This window comes from Canis lupus, chromosome 13, assembly GCF_003254725.2.
Source record: "Canis lupus dingo isolate Sandy chromosome 13, ASM325472v2, whole genome shotgun sequence".
In the NCBI taxonomy this organism is placed as follows: Eukaryota; Metazoa; Chordata; class Mammalia; order Carnivora; family Canidae; genus Canis; species Canis lupus.
Genome location: NC_064255.1, coordinates 22,368,945 through 22,390,369, shown reverse-complemented (window position 1 = coordinate 22,390,369; position 21,425 = coordinate 22,368,945). Strand labels below are relative to the sequence as shown.

General features: G+C 41.6%; 1 protein-coding gene across 1 annotated transcript in view; it reads right to left on the bottom strand.

Annotated features, from left to right (window-relative positions):
- Positions 1–21,425, bottom strand: part of FER1L6 (fer-1 like family member 6) — a 163,153-nt gene that overhangs the window by 128,996 nt on the left and 12,732 nt on the right. Inside the window, 1 exon segment of the mRNA XM_035697460.2 lies at positions 2,076–2,114. Within this exon segment, the coding sequence (XP_035553353.2) occupies positions 2,076–2,114 (39 nt within the window).

Here is a 21,425-nt window from a genome sequence, read left to right as displayed (position 1 = left end):
AGTCTATCTGGGCTCTGGTCCCAGTACTAACTATGCAGACTTAACCTTCTGCATGTTAGGGTCTTCACACATAAGATGAGATAAGAAATGTAAAGCATTTAGCACAGTAGCTGGAACACACTGGTTGCTCAATAAATGTTAGTTATTCTTGTTAGTATTGTAAAGGGTAAGATTAGGACCAATGAGTGGAAGCTACTAGGTGACAGAAGTTCACTCCATTTCTTTCTTTCCTTATCTGTTGACTTATTCTTTTTATGTCCTGCCTTAATTCAACTGAGGAATTAAGGAGCCCTCCACATTGGTATTGTCTGAACAGTGAAATGGATTGCATTGAGTGGGAGTGAGCTCTCTGTTCCTGGAGGTGTACAAGCAAGGCTTGGGGACCACTGGGAAAAGGATGTTGTAGAGAAAACAAACATCAGAAGATGGGGACTGGCTTATGAGATCTTGGAAATCTTTTAAAACTCCAAGATACTGTAGAATGGAAATAATGGGCTCTGGAAGCCCCCAGACATGGATGGATTAGGCAAAGCACAGTACTCCTTGAGCCTTAGTTTCCCCATGGGTATAAATCTATGGAAATAAATAATAAGGTACCTAGTTTACAGAATTATGAGGATAAAATGAGGTGAAGTAAGCAAAGCCCTGAAGGCAGTTCCTAATATATAGAAAGTGCTGGAATGTGTCCTTTCTGGAGGTACCATTTCCCCCTCTGATTTGCCATCATCTGTGATGCAAATCATTCTAAGTTTCCCAAGAATCTCAGGAGAACATACACAAGGAGGATTTCCCTCTTCTGAAATTTCTTAAAGGCAGCTTCCAGTAACTTTCCTTTTTTGAAAAGACCGTTACCAAACAGAAGGCCAAGTCCAGAACCTTCCAAACCCTGACTTGCCATTGTAGTGTCCAAAGGCTCCATGCCATGAATTTTGTGGGATGGCCTCAGCATTCTGAGTCTCCCATTGAACAGCCAGTAACAGGTTACTGGTGAGGGCAGAGGCAGAGAGAAAACTGGGTACCCTTGCCTCTCTGGAACCGGGACCTCTGTCCTGCTGACCATTAGGGGCACTCAGGGAGTTTAAAAGATGCTGGTGTCTGGAACCATTTTCAGAGATTTGTAATTGCTTTGGAGAAGAACCAGTGCTGAGAATCCCTGCCGTAGGCACAGCTCAGACTCAGCTACCAAGGAAGCCAGAGAGCCTTCCAGTAATGCCCAATGGATTTACCACCAGCTCAGCTCTCCTGGATGGGTTGATATTTGTTCCACAAACACACAAGGTTGTTTGCCTGAAACCCTGAGTCAGTCATCAAGGGCACTCCCAGCATGATTCCCAGCATGAAAAGCCTCTTGATGAAAATTGATTTTTCCTCCTCAGCCCCGTGACATCTGCAGTAGAGAGAAGGCATGGCTCACTAGCCCAGAATAACCGTGCCACTGGCAGATTGGGCAGCAGAGAGTGAGCTGACGAGAGAAGATAGCTCACAGGCCTGCTTGTACCACTTGCTAGGTCTCGAATTTAGGACCGGATACTTAACCCAGATGAGCATGTTTCATTACCATGTGATACGAGGGCATTTCTTACCCAATTCAGAGGGAAGCATCAAAGCAGGAAACAAGGCTTGGAAGTATAAAACATGCTACAAGCTGCTGTATTACAACATTGATGATAAGGAAATGTGCTACAATAGTCCCCTAAGTTTAATACTTTTTTTAGTTTAATATTTTTTAAACTGTATTAACTCTCTATGTGCCAGGAGCACCACTTGACACATGCTACCTCCCAGGATTCTCATAACATACCATCATGCAGACGCTGTTATTTCCCATTTTTACAAATGAGAGGTTGTCAAGGGGTTTCTAGCCAGTATATTGGGATCAGCCAATAAATTAGGAAGGAAGTTTCCAGGGCAGAGGCCATCAAACCCCTTTCCCCTACTCAGTGCTCTGAGGATTCCAGCATGGGAACCCCTCTCACTTCATAAAAAGAATGGGGCTCTCTGGTTTCAGATCACTTGAATATCCTCCCAGGGCCACCCCAAGATAAGTCAAGACACACAGAAACCCCCATACCAACCTGGTTTCCTCAGGGTGAAAGCTACCATGACTCCGATATCTGTATCCAAACAATGAGAGTGTTAAACAGTGCATGTGTTAGGCTCGCTTTAGCACATCTGTTCCAGGTGACGTCACTCCAGGAAGCCCCACAGGAGGCAGCCAGCCGGGCACATAGAAAGAAGGGCTCGACAACTAGAGTTTGGGTGTCATCTCTGCCATCTCTAACTATGCCAGTGGGGCTGGCCATGGGACTTCTCGGAGCTTTGGGCTCCTCTTCTGCAGAAAGTGGCAATAAAGTTAACTCTGCTTTTCTCATGGGATGTTATATATATGACCTCACTGAGTGCTCATGCCGAACTGTTAGGAGTTCTACAAATAACTAATTTCATCTCATGCCCATGGCTCACTGGAGCTAGGATTAAGAAATGACTCACAATTAGGGTCTCCACATGGTTTTCCAGTCGCCTCACAAAATTCCCCTTCTAGAATCACTTTTTCTACCTTCAGTGTGGAATAGAAGCAGCTCAGGCCAAGCAGCTAAACACTAAGTTAACTGAGTTGATGGGTGTGACCAGGACTAGCCTCTGCAATTCTCCTCCCACCTAAAAGGGCACGGAATGCAGGTCATCCGTACACTTGAACCTCTAAACCTAGAATCATGACATCCAGTGTGGGGAAAAACAAAAAACAAAAAAAAAAATTCAATTTGTGAATTTATTTAGATGGTAAACTCTTAAAACTTGAAAATTTCTTCTTAAAAGTATGGATTTGTATATAATCGGGACTACCTCAAAGATAAAGTAAAAACAAGCTTTACCATCATTCTGAGGTTATTCATCAGAGAGCCTTGGATAAATTCCAGCTGCCCACTAAGGACTATCTGATCTTTGTTCTCATCTTACTTTTAAGACTCAGGTATACTCAGTAAAGGCAAACAATCAAATATAAAAATAGCCTTAATGTGGGTTTTGACTAAAGATTGTTAAAATATAAACCCATGTGGCCTCCTGACTTGCCAAGACTGAAATGGTTCTTCCTCTCTCCCCATTAACTTTCAATCACAATTTACCTGCCCTATATCTTTAGGATGTACTTACCCCCTATTTCTTTAGGCAATGATGCTCAACTTTGGCTCGTACATCGGACTCACATGGGGCACTTTCTAAAACTGTCTCCCACACTGTGGTCTAGATCCTACACCCAGAGAGTCTGATTTCCCTGGTCAGCAGTGAGGCCAGTGCTTGGTAATTTTCAGACTCTCAAGGTCATTCTAGTGTGCAGCAGTGTTGCAAATCCCTCTGCTTAAGTAATTAGTGCCAAAGAGCTCTCCTCCCAAAGAGAAGGTGTATGGTTTTCAAAGGAAGTTCAAAGACAAGTTTTTACCCAAAGGAGAGTGGTGAAGCTTAGGAAATTCACCAGAGCACTTGGTGAATATATTTGGTAGGTTGGACTTTATCATCCTACCCCAGCTCCTCTTCCATTCAACCTGGCAATTAGCCCACCAAATTGGTAGCCTTCTCTATTATGCATAGGATCAGTTCTCTATTGGGGTCCAAAGTGTCCCAGACAATGGCCTCAATAGATTGAGCCTAGCTCTCAATCTCACAGGAACCAGTTTGCTCTGGCCTACTGCGATTTGCAATCTTTCACCTCGTTGCAGCAGTAAATGAATGTTTCTCTGTTAAGCCCTGCTTTGTACATTCCAGCCTCAGTGGCCATCATAAGGAGATTCAAATATTACTGACTCCACAGTCAGTCCCTGAGAACCTCAATATTGCACCTGCAAGAATCAGCTGAGTCTAGGAAATGCACCTCCAAAGATGCTAATGAATCCCTCCTCCTGTGGTTTCTCTGGACCAAGGATGACTCAGGGATAATTAGGAGCCACATCCTGTAGAGCTGAACTGGTTCAGCCAGCCTCTGACAGCCCTTCAGACAGCTTTGCCAAATGTTTAAGGGCAAGGTGGTAGAAAGATGGTAGGACTGCCCCCAGGAAAAGGGGACTTTTCCCTCAAATGCATCTCGATTGCAACATGCCAACAGGGCCCAATACTGACACCTTTTTCAATCTGTGGCCACTGGCCTCCAACCTCTCCTCCTCCTCCTCTATAGCTGAGATCAGCATGACCAGCCTGGTTAGAGTGCCAGGGAAGCACAGAAATAAATATTGGCAGGTGGTACAGTTAGAGCTGCAGAATTCTTCCCAGCCCCAAACTTTCTCTTGCCTGGGCCCCTATGAAAATGAAAATGTTCATTTGTCTTATTCCATCCTCTTTATATCCAGGCTAATTAGAGCCCTGATCTCAGTTCTCCTAAAGATAAAAGAATCAACTTCTAATCCAAAAATAGACTACTTGCAGCTTCCCAACATTTGGAACAAGCAGCTCTCTCTCTCTTTCCCTGTGTCTCAGCATTAAGGAGTCTTCGAACGCTTACTCTTCCCAGGCTTTCTCTTTATCTTTATTTCCAGAACCTTCCTCTTTCCATATATTACTTGATTACCTTTGGGCAGAATGGTCAGAGTATGGCATCTATTCTTTGAGTTTCCTCTCTTGGGTTGGGTTAAGGTCCAGAATTCCTATTCCCATGTGGTCTTGGGTTTACCTTGTCACAGAATATTTTATTCTACTTTCTGCCCCTAATGTCAAGTGGAAGAAGTCACTGATGCAGGGCTTCTCCTCCCTGCAGCTAGACAGTGACTTCATTTGATTTTCAGTCAAAGATCTGGAAACCTATCTGGACTCCAGTCCATACAGCTTCCTTCAATCTAGCTTTACCAGCAATAGGTGTAATATTCTGATCCCTATTTGATGTGTAAGCCTATGTCTCAATGGGTTTTGAATATAACAGGGAAAGAGAAGGGCTTGGTTATAACCTCAGGGATGCCAATACAGTAACGTTTAACGATATTGTCACAAATGAGAGTCATTAATTCCATGATGGGTAAAGAAACTGACCTAAGAAATTCCTTCTGAACCTCATTTTTTGGTGTCACAGACATTGAAGACAGAAGGATGGGTGCTATATTAAATAGCTGTCTTTGCTGTAGGGTCTCGGAGCCTTTAATAATACTGATGTTCATTGTGACTCTCCAAGGAGATGGCACAGCATTAAGATTTTCCTAAATTGACTTGACCACACCCTTATCACAAAACACCTAATAACATCTTAAAGAATACTCTGTGCAACACCTAAAGAAAGAGAGCCTTGGCAATCTTTGGTGCTCTCTTCTCTTTTGAAACTCTTATGAGGTGAGCAGTGGTTAAGTAAGAACCACTGAGGAAACAGGAGAGCCTAGCACATCCCTTCTCTGCATCCATTCATATGTTTCCTGTTGTAGAGCAGCAGCTAACCAGTCTTCCTGTTTCTATTCTCTCTCCTTCCTGCAAACTAGTCTCCATTCTATAGCCACCTTTGCAAAACAGAAGAGCAGAGAGCTTTCTTAACATGATAAAGAAAACCTCCAAAACCCCCTAGAGTTCATGTCCTATCAATAGCAAATATTGACAGACTTCTCCCTAAGATTTAAAGAAAAAAATGAGACAAGGATGTTCACTAACACCCTTTCTATTCAATGTTGTGCTGGAGGCCTTTACTAGGTCAATAAAGTTTGACTCTGAATTACTAAGCGAATTTAGCAGAGTATCTAGAAACAAGGTAAATAAAAAAAAAAAAGTCAAGTGTACCTCTCTGCACCAAAAACAAAGAATTATAAACTAAAACTGTAAATAAAAAGTATTATAACAGTATCAAAAATTTACAACTTAGGAATCATTCTAAAAAAATTGACCTCTGGGGGTTCACCACCTAAAAGACTCCAAATCCCTTTCCCTTGATAGTGTTTGAAATATATGATTAAAGACAAAATTAAAAAAAAAAAAACAGAAAACAAAAAACAAAACAAAAAAAATTGACCTGTGGGGGAACCTGGGTGGTTCAGTCAGTTAAGCCATCTGCCTTCAGCTCAGGTCATGATCTAGGGAATCCTGGGATCCTACTCAGTGGGGAGTCTACTTCTCCTTCTCCCTCTCCCACTCCCCACCACTTGTGCTCTCTTTCTCTCTTCTGTTCTCTCTCACAAATAAATAAAATCTTTTTTAAAAAATTGACCTCTGTGTGGAATTGTTGAATCACTATATTGTACACCTGAAACTAATAAAAGAGTGTTTGTTAAAAAAATTTTAAGTAAAATTAAAACATTTTTTTAATTAAATAAACATTAAAAATTGACCCCTACACTGGAAATTACAAAAAAAAAAAAAAAAAGATAAATTGAAGGATATTCCATACTCATGGACTAGAAAATGCAATACTGGAAAGATGTCAAACTTCCCCAACTTGATTTGGAGATGTTTATTTATTATTTCCACTTTGTGAAATTTTTTGAGTTAGACATTTATGATTCACTTGTGTTTTTGTGTATATGTCATGTTCCAACAAAATGTTTAACTTTTAAAAAGCATTGATTCAAGGAAGGACCCAAAATCCTCGCTTTGGGAATCAACTCAGCCACTTACTAATTACATGTGACCTCGAGCAAATCCTTAATTGTTCTGCACCTCAGTTTCTTCATCTGTAAGATGCCTCTTGTAAATAAAATAAGTTACACTCTTCTTACAGGGCTGTCATGATCAAATAATATAAAAAATGCAACATTCTGCCTGAGGTGCTATGACTTGCACATGCTAATTAAATTAAAAAACAAGATCTACATTCTATGAATATCCCATAGCTCTCCACAATACAGGCTCAGCCCGCCAATTCAGCACTTGACACCCCCAAACTCTGTCCATTAGCCCAAATGACTTTCTGAATTCATCACACTCTTGCCCATGAAACTTTCTTACATTCAGGCCACCCATTGCAGATGACTTCTCTCACCTACCTACCTACCAACACCATATCTTTCAGGCCCAGCTTAGCGACCTACTTTTATATAATGGGTTCTCCAGTTTCGCAAGGAGGAACAAGTCACTCAGTCCTCTGGATTTCCAGCACTTTGTTTTTATCCTTATTATTGCCTTTATCACATGGGTCATAATAGTTACTTGAAAAAGATCATTCTCTCTCATTACGTGCTGAGATTCCGAAGCCAGTAACCATGTCTAGTTTATGTCTGTACCTTCAGTGATCAGCATAATGCCTGGTACAGAGTAGGGCTTGATGACCCTTGGACACATGGATGGACAGATGGACAGACAGAGCATAGATACAGAAAGCTCCCTAAAAATTCACTGGAGGTTCTTAGGCTGTCTTCAAAGATGTATCATATTGGACAGAAAGGAGCTAAGGCTATTCTAAGACTATCTCTTCATGGCTAGCTGAATGCTTTTCTTTCTAGACCACAACGAGATTGAGCCAATATTTGGTTACCCATTGTATAAGGTATAATTTATTCAGTGTACTCATCCATTTTATTATCATTATTCCAAGTGTTCTGGAACAGTCAGAATAGCTATTGTCCCTTAGGTATGTAGAATAAGCCAGGCATTGGGTTAAGGTTCTATATACAGTTTTTTAAATTTAGTCTTCCCAACAACCATCTGATAGAAGGATTCAATCTCCCTTTGGGATGCAGAAATTGAAGTCTAAAAGGTTAAGCAATCTAAAGGTTAAGTATCCCTTAGATCCCACAGCCATAAGCTGCAATTGAATTCTGGCCTGGCCGACCTCCACTCTATGCTACCTCCCAAATATCAGTCAGAGCCACAGTTTTTCAAGCACTGAATAAGAGGTAAATATTGTGCAATCCTCACCTCCCAGATGCCGAACATCACAGCTCAGAGAGGTTTGGTAACTTGCCTACAGCCACATAGCAGTCTTGTCACCAAAGCTCATGCTCTGAGCTCTCCCCTCTCAGTTTGGGGCCTCCCCTCTGGCGGCTCAACTCTCTAAGAACAAGCAGAGGAGCAACAACAGTGGCATCCCTGTGGGCTTCCAGAGGCTCGAATCCAGCAGAGGGTGTAGTGAAGCTCAGCAATAAGAACCCAAGCCTCACCTTGACCAGCGAGGGCTCCTAATAGTGCCCAGAAGCACTCGTACTCACTAACTTCTTGGAACCGAGGCAGTTCAGTGGGGCACGAGGCACAGTGTCCAGCACTAGTTTTGGGAAGACGGAAGCTTCTCTCTAGAATGCAGCGACCAAGGCAAGTAGGCACAAGGCTGCCCCATTGTGAGGGGCAGGTGCCTCCTGGGAAATGTCTTTCCACGTGTGTCCACCAGCAGCTCCCTATCTCTGTTTGAACTTCAGGCCCTCCTTAAGGCTTGGCTGCCAGAGCCCAAGACTCTGATCAGCAAACACAGCAGCTCAAAGCAGGTCCTGAGAGGAGGGGCCATTGACGTGTTTTGTTCCAAGTCAGGTAGCCCAGATGGAACAGGACTCAGAAGAACTCCAGCTCCAGACGGTGCCAAAGCCCTGAGTCCCTTCCAGCCACCATCCAGCCAACCAGCCTGGCCTTTTAATCTTTCACACTACCCCCTGCTCACTTATAATACATCCGTTGTTCACTTAATATAAGAATAATAGTTAACATTTATTAAATACTTTACTTAGGGCTAGTTCTAGATGCCTTTACAAATATTAACCTATTTAAGACCCACAACAGCCCTCAGGTAGAAACTGTTATTGTGTCCAATGTGTGGATGGCAAAACTGAGCCACGGAGTGGTCGGTAGTTCCCAGGATTTGAACTGAAGCCACCCTGACTCAGAGCCTGTGCTCTCAGGCCTACTGGCTTGCTGCCTCTGTGGCATTTCACTGGGACTTGTGTCCCGATGCTATTTCAGAGAGGTCAAGTTTATAAAGGAGAAAAATGAATAAAATTAAAAAAGAAGAAATTTTGGTGTCAAATGCCTTGGAACCTTTGCCTTTAGTGGGTTGAATGTTGGCGCCCCAAAAGACATACCCACATTGTAGAAAATGTGAATATGCCCTTATTTGCAAAAAAGAATCTTTGCAGATGTAAATTAAGTTAAAGATCTTGAGAGGAGGCCATTTTGGGTTATCTGAGTGGTGCCTAAATTCAGTAAGAAAACTTTCCTCACAAGAAGCAGAAAAGACACACGGAGAAGGCCATGTGGAAACAGAGACAGAGATGGGAATGATGTGGACACAAGGCAAGGAACTTGGCGCCACAGGAAGTAGAGAGAGGCAAGGAAGGATCCTTCCCTGGAGCCTTCAGAGGGAGCACGGTCCCATCAACACCTTGATTTTAGACCTCTGGCCTCCAGACCTGTGAGAAGATAGATTTCTATAGTTTTCAGCCTCCAAGTGTGTGGCCATTTGTTATGGCAGCCCTAGGAAACCGGCACCCTACTCTTTGTCACTTCTTCTTTTGCATATCAGCACCAGGGGAAAGGAAGGGATGTTGGCTCACTCCACCGAGCACGTAATGGCGAGGGCTGGGACGTTAGGGCCTGTGGGCGATCCAGTGGTGTAAGAGCCTTTAAGGTGTGGACACCGAGGGAAGAAGGCCATCCCTAATATGGGGCAGGGGGTGAGGGTTAAGCAGGTTAAATAGGAGCTCACAAGGCAGCATCATTCAAAATGTGCAACTGAGGGCTCATTGTCCCCAAAGAAATGAGCCTTGGCTTGGGGACTCACAGAGAGCAGCTCTCCCATCCATTTTGGATCATGGGAGATCTGATCCCAATCAGAAGCAAAGGTCGGTCATCAGAAGGCAGTGAGTCCCAGCCTCACATGCCACAGATGGGGAAAGCCAAGGCCACAAAGCTGAAGTCGTCTGAGGTGGCACCGCTAGTCATGGCCCTGTCAGAACTGGACCTGGGAGATCCCTGGGTGGCTCAGCGATTTAGCGCCTGTCTTTGGCCCAGGGTGCAATCCTGGAGTCCTGGGATCGAGTCCCACATCGGGTTCCTGGCATGGAGCCTGCTTCTCCCTCTGCCTGTGTCTCTGCCTCTCTCTCTCTCTCTCTCTCTATGTCTATCATAAATAAATAAATAAATAAATAAATAAATAAATAAATAAATAAATCTTTAAAAAAGAACTGGAACCTGTCTCTAGACCCCTAATCCTTCCAAAGGGACCAAACCTCCTCCTCTCATCTGATCCCCTCTCACAAAGATCCTGCGGCAGCTCTCAGCAGAGCTAAGCAGCCCTGAGCCCAAAGCATGCTCCAGCTGAAGTTCACATCCCTTCTCCTAAAATTTACACTTATCTCTCCTTGTTTACAGAGTGATACCCTCTCCCTGAGGCGCTTGTGTCTCACTCGGATAGCAGAGCACATCGTGACAGCAGACACCATCTGGCTGCACAGGAGACTCTCCGCAGCAAAGGTAGGCTGGTTGCTCATTGCAGGGAGATGCCAAGTCAACACCCATGCTCGCAGCCTCATTTCTCCGCTGCATCTCCGGCTGCTTGCTGTCTGCCCCAGCCACACCATCTTCCCTCAGTGACTTGATGGGACCACGCCTCTCCCTCTGGATCTTTGCACCTGCTCCTCTCATATCTGTCATCCACATGCCTTCACTCACCTCTGTTGGTTTCACATTGTCCCCTCCTCCAGGGTCACAATGTCACTTTGTCAGAGGCCTTTCCCCAGGTTCAGCAGATCCCCGGGTTCTTAGTGCTTTTTCTTTTCATAACGTATCCTTGTTTCTAATTTTACTTTTATGTGATTCGTTTTCATTAGTGTTTATCACTGTCATTAGATAAAAGGTCCCATTAGGGTTGGAACTCTGTCTAGCTGCTTCACCATGTTCTCCCCAGCACCTTGCATACAGTACACACATGTAATTCATTCATTGCTTCACTCCATAAACATTTAATGAGCAAAATGCTGAGCCAGTGAAAGGAAATGTGCAAAGAAGGAATAGAGAAAACCACCAGCAGCCCTAGGAGAGGGGAGTCAAACAGATGAGCTACGGTCGACTCTAAGAAATTACCCAGTAAGAAATCACCTTTGCTACCTCACTTACCCTCTTTCCTGTGCTTGCTTCTTAACCATTTAGGCCTGACCAGTACTTTGCCACAGGATGAGTTGGCCAAACTCAAAGCAGTCACTAATGTCACTGGTAAACAGTCCTGGGAAATGAACTTCAGGGGAGTGATGCTGTACAATTATCTAGAATGAAGTCGGGGAATTATCTTCACAATTCAATTAGCTTCAGAGTTATTTTAGAAATGCAAAAGAGAGAATATGTTGCCAAGCAAGAAGGTTGAGCAACTCTCTTCCAGCCCTCTCCACTCTGGGAAGAATAGAACCCTGATCATGAAGCTGCTATTATTGGTTCCAGATATAAGCACAGATCAGATCAACAGGAATCATCCCCCACCCTCCCGCATGCTCTGCCTTCTGCCATGTGGTCTGTTGCCAGAGGAAATACATTGCCGTGTCTGCAATCATTATCCCACGTACAGTCAGAGTCATGGACTGTTTCCTTGGAGAACTCACAACACTCGTTATCGTGATTCAACAAACATTTACTCAGTATCTATTGAGGATGCCCAGCATGGTAGTAGGCTTGTGGGAATTTCAGATCAGTGATGGCAAGACAATGACAATCTAGCAACTAATATACTTGAAAAGCTTACAGCTAATAAATATATTAATATTTATTAGCCATAATAAATAATAATAATAAATATCTTCTCTATTTCTAGAATACTTCATAGAATGGAAACAGCTTTCATATGTGGCTATGTGTGACAGCAGCTCTTTGAGGCAGAAGGACAGATCTGTCATCCCCCGCCTCATTTAGTAGATTAACCCATTAGGTTCCAGAGGCCTTGACTGATTCACTCAAGGTTGCTTGGCTAACAAGGAGCACAACTAGAAATCGTGGCAGTCGTGAAAAAGTGCCACTCAGAGCTCCAGCAGTAGGAGGTGATGTTAACTGACAGCACCAGTTGTGCCACACTGAGGCCACACTGCCTATGGACTACTCCCAGCTAATGACTAATCACAATGAGAAAACTAATTCAGGCCCTTTCTGCAGGACTCAGAACTCTTCCAGTGGATGACTTGGGCCACAAGAAGATTCTCCCTCCAATTTCCCTTCCTTTCTGCTGTCACAGATGTCACACCTGTATCGTGGTCCAAAGACCTTGCTTCCTCCTACTCCTACCTCTTGATCCTTCCCGTGTATTTCTTCAAATAAATCTTGAGCAGGCCAATGCTATCTTGGAATCTGCTTTCTGGAGGACCCAGCCTACCAGAACTTGAATCCAGACCTTGTTATTCACAAATGGACCTCCACCGATAAAGATTTCATTTTAAAATACATTTGGAGGGCAGCTCGGGTGGCTCAGCGGTTTAGCACCGCCTTCAGCCCAGGGTGTGATCCTGGAGACCCGGGATTGAGTCCCATGTCAGGCTTCATGGAGCCTGCTTCTCCCTCTGCCTGTGTCTCTGCCTCTTTCTCTCTCTCTCTCTCTCTCTCTCTCTATCTCTATCTCTAATGAATAAATAAATAAAATCTTTAAAAAAAAAAGAATAAAATACATTTGGAAAGTACGGGAGTAAACCCAGTTTTACCCAACTTCCTAGATTCAACAAAATACTAGTGTGTATTTGACTCCTCAAAAGTACAAAGTACCACAGAATCTAGTGACTCTCAAATTGATTTGACAAGAATTTTTATCCAGTTCTCCCAAATTAGAGACTAGAATGTTGGTTTTCCACAGACCACAATTTGGGAAATGCTGTTAAGCCCCATTCTCCAACAAATAAATACCTTCTTTCCTTGGCATTGCTAAAAAGCCTCAAAATGGTGGTTTGATCTCTTTTCTTTTGCTACTCTCAAATATATGTGCAATAATACTGTAAAAAATAGGCCGAAAAAGCCACCCAGGCAACCCTCAAATGATGTAATCTTCCTTGGAAGAATAGGAAATTAATTATCCTCTACATTAAAGCTCTATTCCTGTTTTTAGAAATGGTCTGATTTTAATTAATTATATAATTTTATATTTTTTATTTTATTTATTCATGAGACACAAGCAGAGAGAGAAACAGGCTCTCCACAAGGAGCCTATTGTGGGACTCGATCCTAGGTCCCCAGGATCACTATCTGAGCCAAAGGCAGAAAGAAGCTCAACCACTGAGCCACCCAGGCATCCTGATTTTAATGATTGAAAATAGGTTTAACTTCAAGAGGTGGGTAAAATGAAAAGCTTTGAAACATAAGCAATGGATACTAATTGTCTACAGGTTTTAATATTGGACCTATTATTACTGCAGGCATTTCTTAGTGAATTCACATGAAAAGGATTCCACTCAATGTCAAAAATCAGTGGTTGGACTTTTGTGATTCAATACTTGTATGAAAAGGGAACAATCCATGATACAAATTGTTCTACAGCTTTTCTATAAAATTCCTGGTACTGGGAAAGCTCAGCATGTTTGAAGCTTAGTGGAAAAATGCATTTCTGTGTACCAAGGAGGTGTTCCTTGTGTAAACAGCTAGATGAGAGTCACTTGAAAGAGTAAACTGAGGTCACTTCAGGGGCAAGAGACCTAAAAATGAGTCTATATGAGATTCAATCTTTAACTTCACAGGTTTTCCTTCTTCTCCCTCTTTGAGATGTACAGTAATGAAAACATGTTCTTGGTAAGATGCAGTGGGGGGAACCAATTGCTTTTTTTTGTCACCCACTAGGTAATAGACAAATACCATAGCAGGCACCTTATGAATGTGTCATTTAACCCTCCTAATCTTGGAGGTAAGTAGGACTATTACCAATTTCTTTTTAGATGAAGAAACAGAGGCCCAGGGAAGGTAAGCTCAAGATCATAGGCATTGCAAGTGACATTTCTTAACATCTCTTAGAATTATGTTTCTGTCATCTCTTAGTTCTTTTCTTCTTTCCCATAAGAAGTTTCCAAAAGTTCCCCTCTGTAACTTTTCAACAAGACCTTTAAAATAATTTGATAGTAGAAAAAATTTTTTAAAACAGGAAAAGTAAGGCAAATTCATTATTACTAAATATTTGTTGAAAGGGCAGTTATATTAGTCTTGTATTACTGATCAGTTATCCAGATTGGGCCATAAGCAGACACAAAAGAACCAGAAAGAATTAAATGCCTTTCCTAAAGTTGCTAATATTCTAGAAGGAAAAATGAAAAGCATTAATAAAGCTATATTATATATATACAATTACAGTATTATAAATGTTAATGATTAAAACATCATTAACATCTATTAACATTTATATGAATACATGTATTAACACATATAACACTGCTTCCTATCTATTTCCCAACTTGGGTGGCAAGGGCGCTGTAGCTTTGGTAGTATCTGCTCATCTTTGTGCCCACAGAGTTGGAAAGCCTGGGCTGAGCTTGCCTGTGACCCTCATAGGCCTTCTCTCAGGGGTCAGGACATTCCAGAACCATGTGACCTCAACCCTTAGTCGCTCAGCAATCTGGAAGGTGACTTGTCATAAAAGTGATGGATGAAAGGATTTAAATTCAAGTCAGAGTTGAGATGCTCGTAGCAGGGGCAGAAGGCCAAACTCACACAGGGAAAGACAGCCTGCTGAGGCCACAAGGAGGGAATAGCAATAGGGCTTCAAAAGCTATGAATCAATAGAAGTCACAATTTAGTAAAGGAGTAGAAAGAAATTAATTGGTAGTGGTAGCAGTAGTCAAAGAAGAGACAAAGGGGCTGAGTCTACATATGACCAAGCAAGAAAGAATGAAAGGATGCCTGGTACTCAGGGGGATTCTGGGATAATCGGACCTCTTGAGTAGTATACCAGTTGAATTCAGAACAGTATACCAGTTCCTAAACAATGTTCCCATCCCAAGAGTGGAGCTATACTAAGGTTTCTGCTCACCTACAAGGCTACCTGCTGGAATCCATTCCACATGTAACAATAATCATAATCAGAATGGTAATTATTAATTTGAACATTAATGAGATGCCAGGAACCGTGACATTTTTATATTCTTATTTTATTTCATCCTCAAAACAACTCTGTAAGGTAGCTACTATTATCCCTGTTTTACAGACAAGGAAACAGATACAGAGAAGTTAAGTGATTTATCTGGAATCAACCACCCTACAGGTGATGGAGCCAAGATGTGCCCCCCATACCTTTGCTCTTAACTTCCACACTTCCTTGTTTCATTCTCCCATATTTAGTGTATCCATAGAATAAAATTCCCTTACTGGGGGGGCTAACCTGCATGTTATTTTGGTCTGTGCAATCTCAAAGAACCCAAATCACACTAACACTGAACCACACAGGAGAATCATCACAAAAACTGGCTGCAGGACAAGTTTCTTTTTGGAAAGTACTGTCATTTTGTGAAAGATCCAGAGAAACAGGACACCCTCATGCAACTATTGCTGCACAGCAAAAAGTAGATGATTTCAATCCCAAGTGCCTATAATATTCTGATAGACTGAGGGCACATCTGAAAGGATTACCATCACCATCACCCTCAATGTCTTCCCAAGCACCCAGAAAGTTCCTGGAGACAGACAAGATACAGTTAATTTTTCTTGCCCCCATCATCCCATCCAGTGTAAGTATCCAATTAATAATATACAGCATGCACTGAAAATTTTTTAAAATGCAGAATGTACACTGGAGAAAGCTTAGCAATTCAGTCCAACGCCTTCCCTCTGCAGGAAAGCTGAGGGCCAGGTCAGCCCCAGTCACACAGATCAAACTTGGATCAGACTTGGAGTGGACCCCAAGACCCTTGCCTGTCAATCTAGCACTGCTTCTACTTGATCATATGGTCTTTTTTCTTGAATGGAAGAGTGTTTTTTAAAAATTGTTATTTGGATTAGACTATTTCTTGGTTCAGTCAATTAGGATAGAGTGAACATTAACAAATGTCCTATGACAGATACGAATCTTGTACCAGGGCCATCATTTCAACCAACAATGAGCAGGTATAAGAAAGGGTAAGGGAATACTTTGGAGCTCATCTCTGGTCTGGTTACATTAAATTTAAGCTCTCATCAATTGCCAGTGGCTCCCTAGACAAGTGATTCAGAAGTTTTTGAAGCTGGAGTACATTATCTACGTCTGCAATGGGTAGAGAACAGTGGTATGTGCATTCACTGACTCAGTGCCTGAATATTCCCTGGAAGTTCACTTTTTAAAGTTTGACTACTACACCTCTGTTTTAATAACCACCCTCTTCTCTTAACAAGCAGAAGACCAGAAAATGCTGGGTGGTTGGGTGCAAGTGGATGAGATATCACAGTACTCTTATTTTGCCTTAGAAAATTCAGCGCTGTTTATTTAAAAGGTCAGCCTGCAACCATCTTTTATCTAAAAATATCAATGCACTTTCCAAACTCAGAGGGCAACATCTTAATTAACTCAGTAAATAATACTGAAGGACCTGGAAAATCTATGGTGAAAAAGTAGGGCAACACACTGTGGGATAGAAATCAGCTGCTCCTCAAATCATCTCCAGGATGTGGTCTTCTCATTGAACTTGCCCCATAAGGAGTGTAGGCTCTCTTCTGGAGTTCTGTACTTAAAATAACTGGGTGGATGCAGAACAACCTTAAAGCATGTGGATAGTTTACTGGGGACATCCCTAGTGGTATTTATCCTATTGTGATATCAGGATCCTGGCGATGTGGCCAATGACCACCTCTAACCAAGAGGTTATTTTTTTTCCCCTTCTAATACATAGGTATATTTAATTCTTTTCACATACTCATCTGGCATTGCACAGTTGTTTAAGGGATACCTGCCAAGTGAAATGCAAGCCATCTAGAAGTCCCTGACCCTAAGTGTCTCTGTTTTGGTGGATCATTTTCACATCTGGTGTTTTGTTTGTTTGTTTGTTTGTTTGTTTGTTTGTTTGTTTTTTGCATCAGCCAGTTTGGAGGATCTTTAACCTCATCACCTCCATTTTTCTTGTATTGGCCCCTTTTGCTGAGCATCCTCATCTCTATAGATGAGAGGGCAAGTGAACTTAAAATTGATGCAAAGCAAATAGATAATTTCATAATTGGTTTGCTGCTCTCATATTGTTCATGAAGCAAGAGTTAAAATTACTTGTCATTTTAATCACCATATGGTTCCTATCTCCAATTACCATGGATACACTCAAGGAACTGTGCTGACTAGGCGTTCATGAAACTGTACTTGGATGAGCCCATGGGCCTACCCATCACCAACAGGGTCTATACCCCGTAGCTTCTCACAGACAACTGCCTTTCCCATAACCCATTTCTGGAACTTCAGTGATCAGTAAGACCAGTCTAGAACCTATTGGTTTTTGTCAAAGTTCAAGGCTATATTTGCAAGTGTTGAAGTTGAACATTGATTTTCACCTTTCTGTTTTTTCTAACATCTTAATTATAAGAAGTTAGATAGGCAGTCCAATTCCTCTCTTATAGTGAACCTGGACAATCTTACTATGCCAGAAAGGAAGAAAGTGCTCAAAAGCTGATGGGAACATGTCAAAAAGACACAGGAGCTGACCTGAAGGAACTCCCTCTGGCAAAATATGGGAAAATTTGAGTATCAAAATAAATAACCCAAGGATGTATCATAGCACATTAAATAAGTAATCCATAAACCCATACTGATGCTAAAGAGGGGGAGGGGTTTAGAAGAGAAAAGAGGAAGAGGGAAATCTCTCTTTATACAGAGGTAATATTAGAAAAAAAAGATCATTAATCACCATTTTGCAATCCCTATAGTGATCCTTAATTAGCTGAGAATCATCCATGGAGGATAAAACCATTGGATGAAAGGCTTTTTAGGAGGAATCTGGTGGACATCACTAAACCAACTGCACTTACCAAAAATAATGAGCCAATGGATATCACAACGTGCCTTCCCCAGTGATACACTGAGAACACATCATCTGTGTACTCCTCTGAGAAAAGAAAGTCCAGCCTGCATCTAATCATGAAGAAGTAATCAGACAAGTATAAATTGAGAAAAATATGCAGAATAATTGGTCTTTATGAATGTCAGTTTCATAAAGACAAAATAAAAAAGGTCAGGAAACCACCCTATGCTAAACTTAGACTGACACTTCATGACTAAGTGCAATGTGTGAGACTCCTTGTCTACATTCTACTCCCACCCCACCACCACCAAAAGGCCTCTAATAGATATAAAGGGCATTGTTGGGACAACTGCAGAAATCTGAACTTGTAGCATATTGGACAATAGTATTATATCAATAGTGTCAGTAGTGCTGTATCAATTTCCTGAGTGTAGTGGTTGTATTGTGGTTGAGTAAAAGAGTACCTTTTCCCTTAGGAAATGTTGAATGATAAATTATTTCATGGTTATGCGTCATGATGTCTACGACTAACTCCCAAATAGTTCCAAGAGGAAAAAAGGCAGAAACTACAACTGAAAAAAGAAAACAGGTGGCAAAATGTTAAGTACCCTATCAAAGTAAAGTGTCTGTGTTTATTACATTGTTCTTAAAACTCTTCTGTAGGCTTGAAATTTTTTGAAATAAAAATTTACAGGAAAAAAACTGAAAAAAGAAGTGAAGAAAGCAATTGCATTTGGATAAGATTGAGAGGAAAGGAGGCGGGCAGAGCACACAATGTTCTAGCTCTAGATCTGAGTGTTATTTACAGACTGAGTGATCATTTATTGAGTTGTTATTTTTGCTTTGTGTACTCTTCCTCATGTTGTTCTATAAGAAGTTGATTTTAAAAAAACATCTTTATTCAACTATCTTCCAAACTTTATGACTCTCTTTTTACCACCAGTACATTCATACACACACACACACACACACACACATGCACAGGTGCACATATTCACATAAGAGCTGAGTATTGCCTACTATGTGCCAGACACTGAGTTATGTGCTACAGAGACAGAAGGAGTGAAAATCTGGTCCCTCGCACTGGCAGTTCATAGGTCAGTGCGAAGCTCACACACACAGATATGATATGATGTGATATAATACAACATGACATGTCATGATAGAGTGATCAAGCAATCAGAATAGAACACAGAGGAGAAAGTAGGCTTCTCCAAAGCCATGGAAATTCATGTTGTTTTGAAGGACTGAAAGACTTTGACAAGAGGAGAAAGTACTTTGTGCTCTGGTTTGGGATACTGTGTTTACAGGATCCATTATTGGCTCTGGGGACAACCTTTGGTGATGGGCTTCAGAGTTGTCCAGAGACCTCCAAGTCAACAGGCTGGGGCAGCCAGACCTACACCCTTTGCTGGGAGATGCTCCTCTTCCTTACAAAAAAGTAAACCTCTGCCAGAGCAGGTGTAGGACGGCCTTTGGTTTAATCACAAAGAACCTGGGGCTCAGAGAAGTTGAATGATGGGTGGAAATCAGGTCATAAGTGACAGATCCAGGGCCAGAACTCAGCCATATCCCACTTTCCTTGATAGTTGGCTATTTGCCTCCTCCACTAATACATTAACTTATGCTGTGTTTTGTTTTGGTCTGTAAACTCCTCCAGGGCAAGATTCATCCTATTTTCATCATAGTAGCTTCACACTCATAAGCACAACATTTTGCAGACAACAAGTGTTTGATAATATGTTTCAGAGACTCTAACCCATTTTATCTAACTGATAAAGATAAAGGAATGGAAGCCTAGCAAAACTGTCAGTTGCCCAAGGTCCTATTATACCCTGAAGGACCTAATTCTAAAATCAGTTCTCCTCTCAGGAGTCCTACCACTAATGTTTTCCCACTTTCAGCTATTGGAACACCACATTCAGAAAATGCCAAAACCACATCTCTCCTTTATCATTAACTGAGTTTTTAAAATTAACTTGCCATTTGTTAGTCAAATAAATTTATAATAAAATAAAACTCTATGTTTTATTTTAAGTGGTAAGCTAGTAACAGATGCCTTCACACAAAGTAACTTCAAAAATAAACTGGATGAGCTCTTTCCATAGTTTGGCTATTGTGGACATTGCTGATATAAACACTGGGGTGCATGTGTCCCTTCGAATCACTATGTTTGTATCCTTTGGATAAATACCTAGTAGTGTAATTGTTGGGTCACAGGGTAGCTCTATTTTTAACTTTTTGAGGAATCTTCATACTATTTTCCCAAGTGGCTGCAGAAGTTTGCATTCCCACCAACAGTGTAAGAGGGTTCACTTTTCTCTGCATCCTCACCAGCATCTGTTGTTTCCTATCTTGTTAATTTTAGCCTCTCTGACCAGTGTGAGGTGGTATCTCATTGTGGTTTTGATCTGTATTTCCCTGATGCTAAGTGACGCTGAGCATTTCTTCATGTATCTGTTGGCCATTTGTATGTCTTCTTTGGAAACGTCTGTTCATATCTTCTGCCCATTTCTTCACTGGATTTTTTGGGGGTTTTTTGGGTGTTGAGTGTGATAAGTTTTACAGATGAACATAGGGAAAGGGAAGGAACAATAAAATAAGACAAAAACAGAGAGGAAGGCAAACCATAAGAGACTCAACTATAGGCAACAAACTGAGGGTTGCTAGAGGGAGATGGGTAAGAGATGGGGTTACTGGGAAACAGGCAATAAGGAGGGCACTTGATATAATGAGCACTGAGAGCTATATGCAACTGATGAATCACTAAATTCTATCTCTGAAATTAATAATACAGTATATGTTAATTTAAAAAATAAATAAAATAAATTTTGTGAGAGAAACACTATTGCTAAATCATAGTTGTAACTAATTCTGAGTATAAGACTTGTTCTCATTTTAAAAAAGAATTGGCAATTTTCAGGGAGCTGTTAAGGACATTTTCTTTGACAAAAGTGGAAATGGAAGATAATTTTAAAGAGAATAGCTTTCTTCATGACCCAATATTATTTAGTGTCGTGTCCCCTGCCCTGTAGAACCATTGCCTATGGGAACAGCAGTGTAAGGCCTACGTTTGTTAATTAGGAAAGAGTTCACTATACACCCCACCCTGCACTGCTCATATGTAACGTGTTAAATCCCTGGCCTGTTGAGATTATAAAAAGCTCCAAATAGGGCAGCCCGAGTGGCTCAGCAGTTTACTGCCACCTTCAGCCTAGGACATGATCCTGGAGACCCAGGATCGAATCCCACGTCAGGCTCCCTGCATGGAGCCTGCTTCTCCCTCTGCCTCTGTCTGTGCTTCTCTCTCTCTGTGTCTCTCATGAATAAATAAATAAAAATCTTTTTAAAATCTCCAAATAAAGATGGAGATAGTAATATTTGATACCACACAATACATTTTGATGATGGCACCACTTGAAAAGAAATTTGTGGATGGAAGGAACTTTGTCAGGCTCTGTTCAACCTCAGTCTTGAAAAAGAAAAAACCATATAGTCTCTGCAGCCCTCCGGACAGGCCTTTGCTGCAGTGGCCTGTTGCAGGGGGTTTGATAGTTGTCAGGGGGATTTGTGAAGGTTTCTTAACTTGGATCTTGCTCTAACTGCCTTCATCCTTGTAACCTGCAGGGA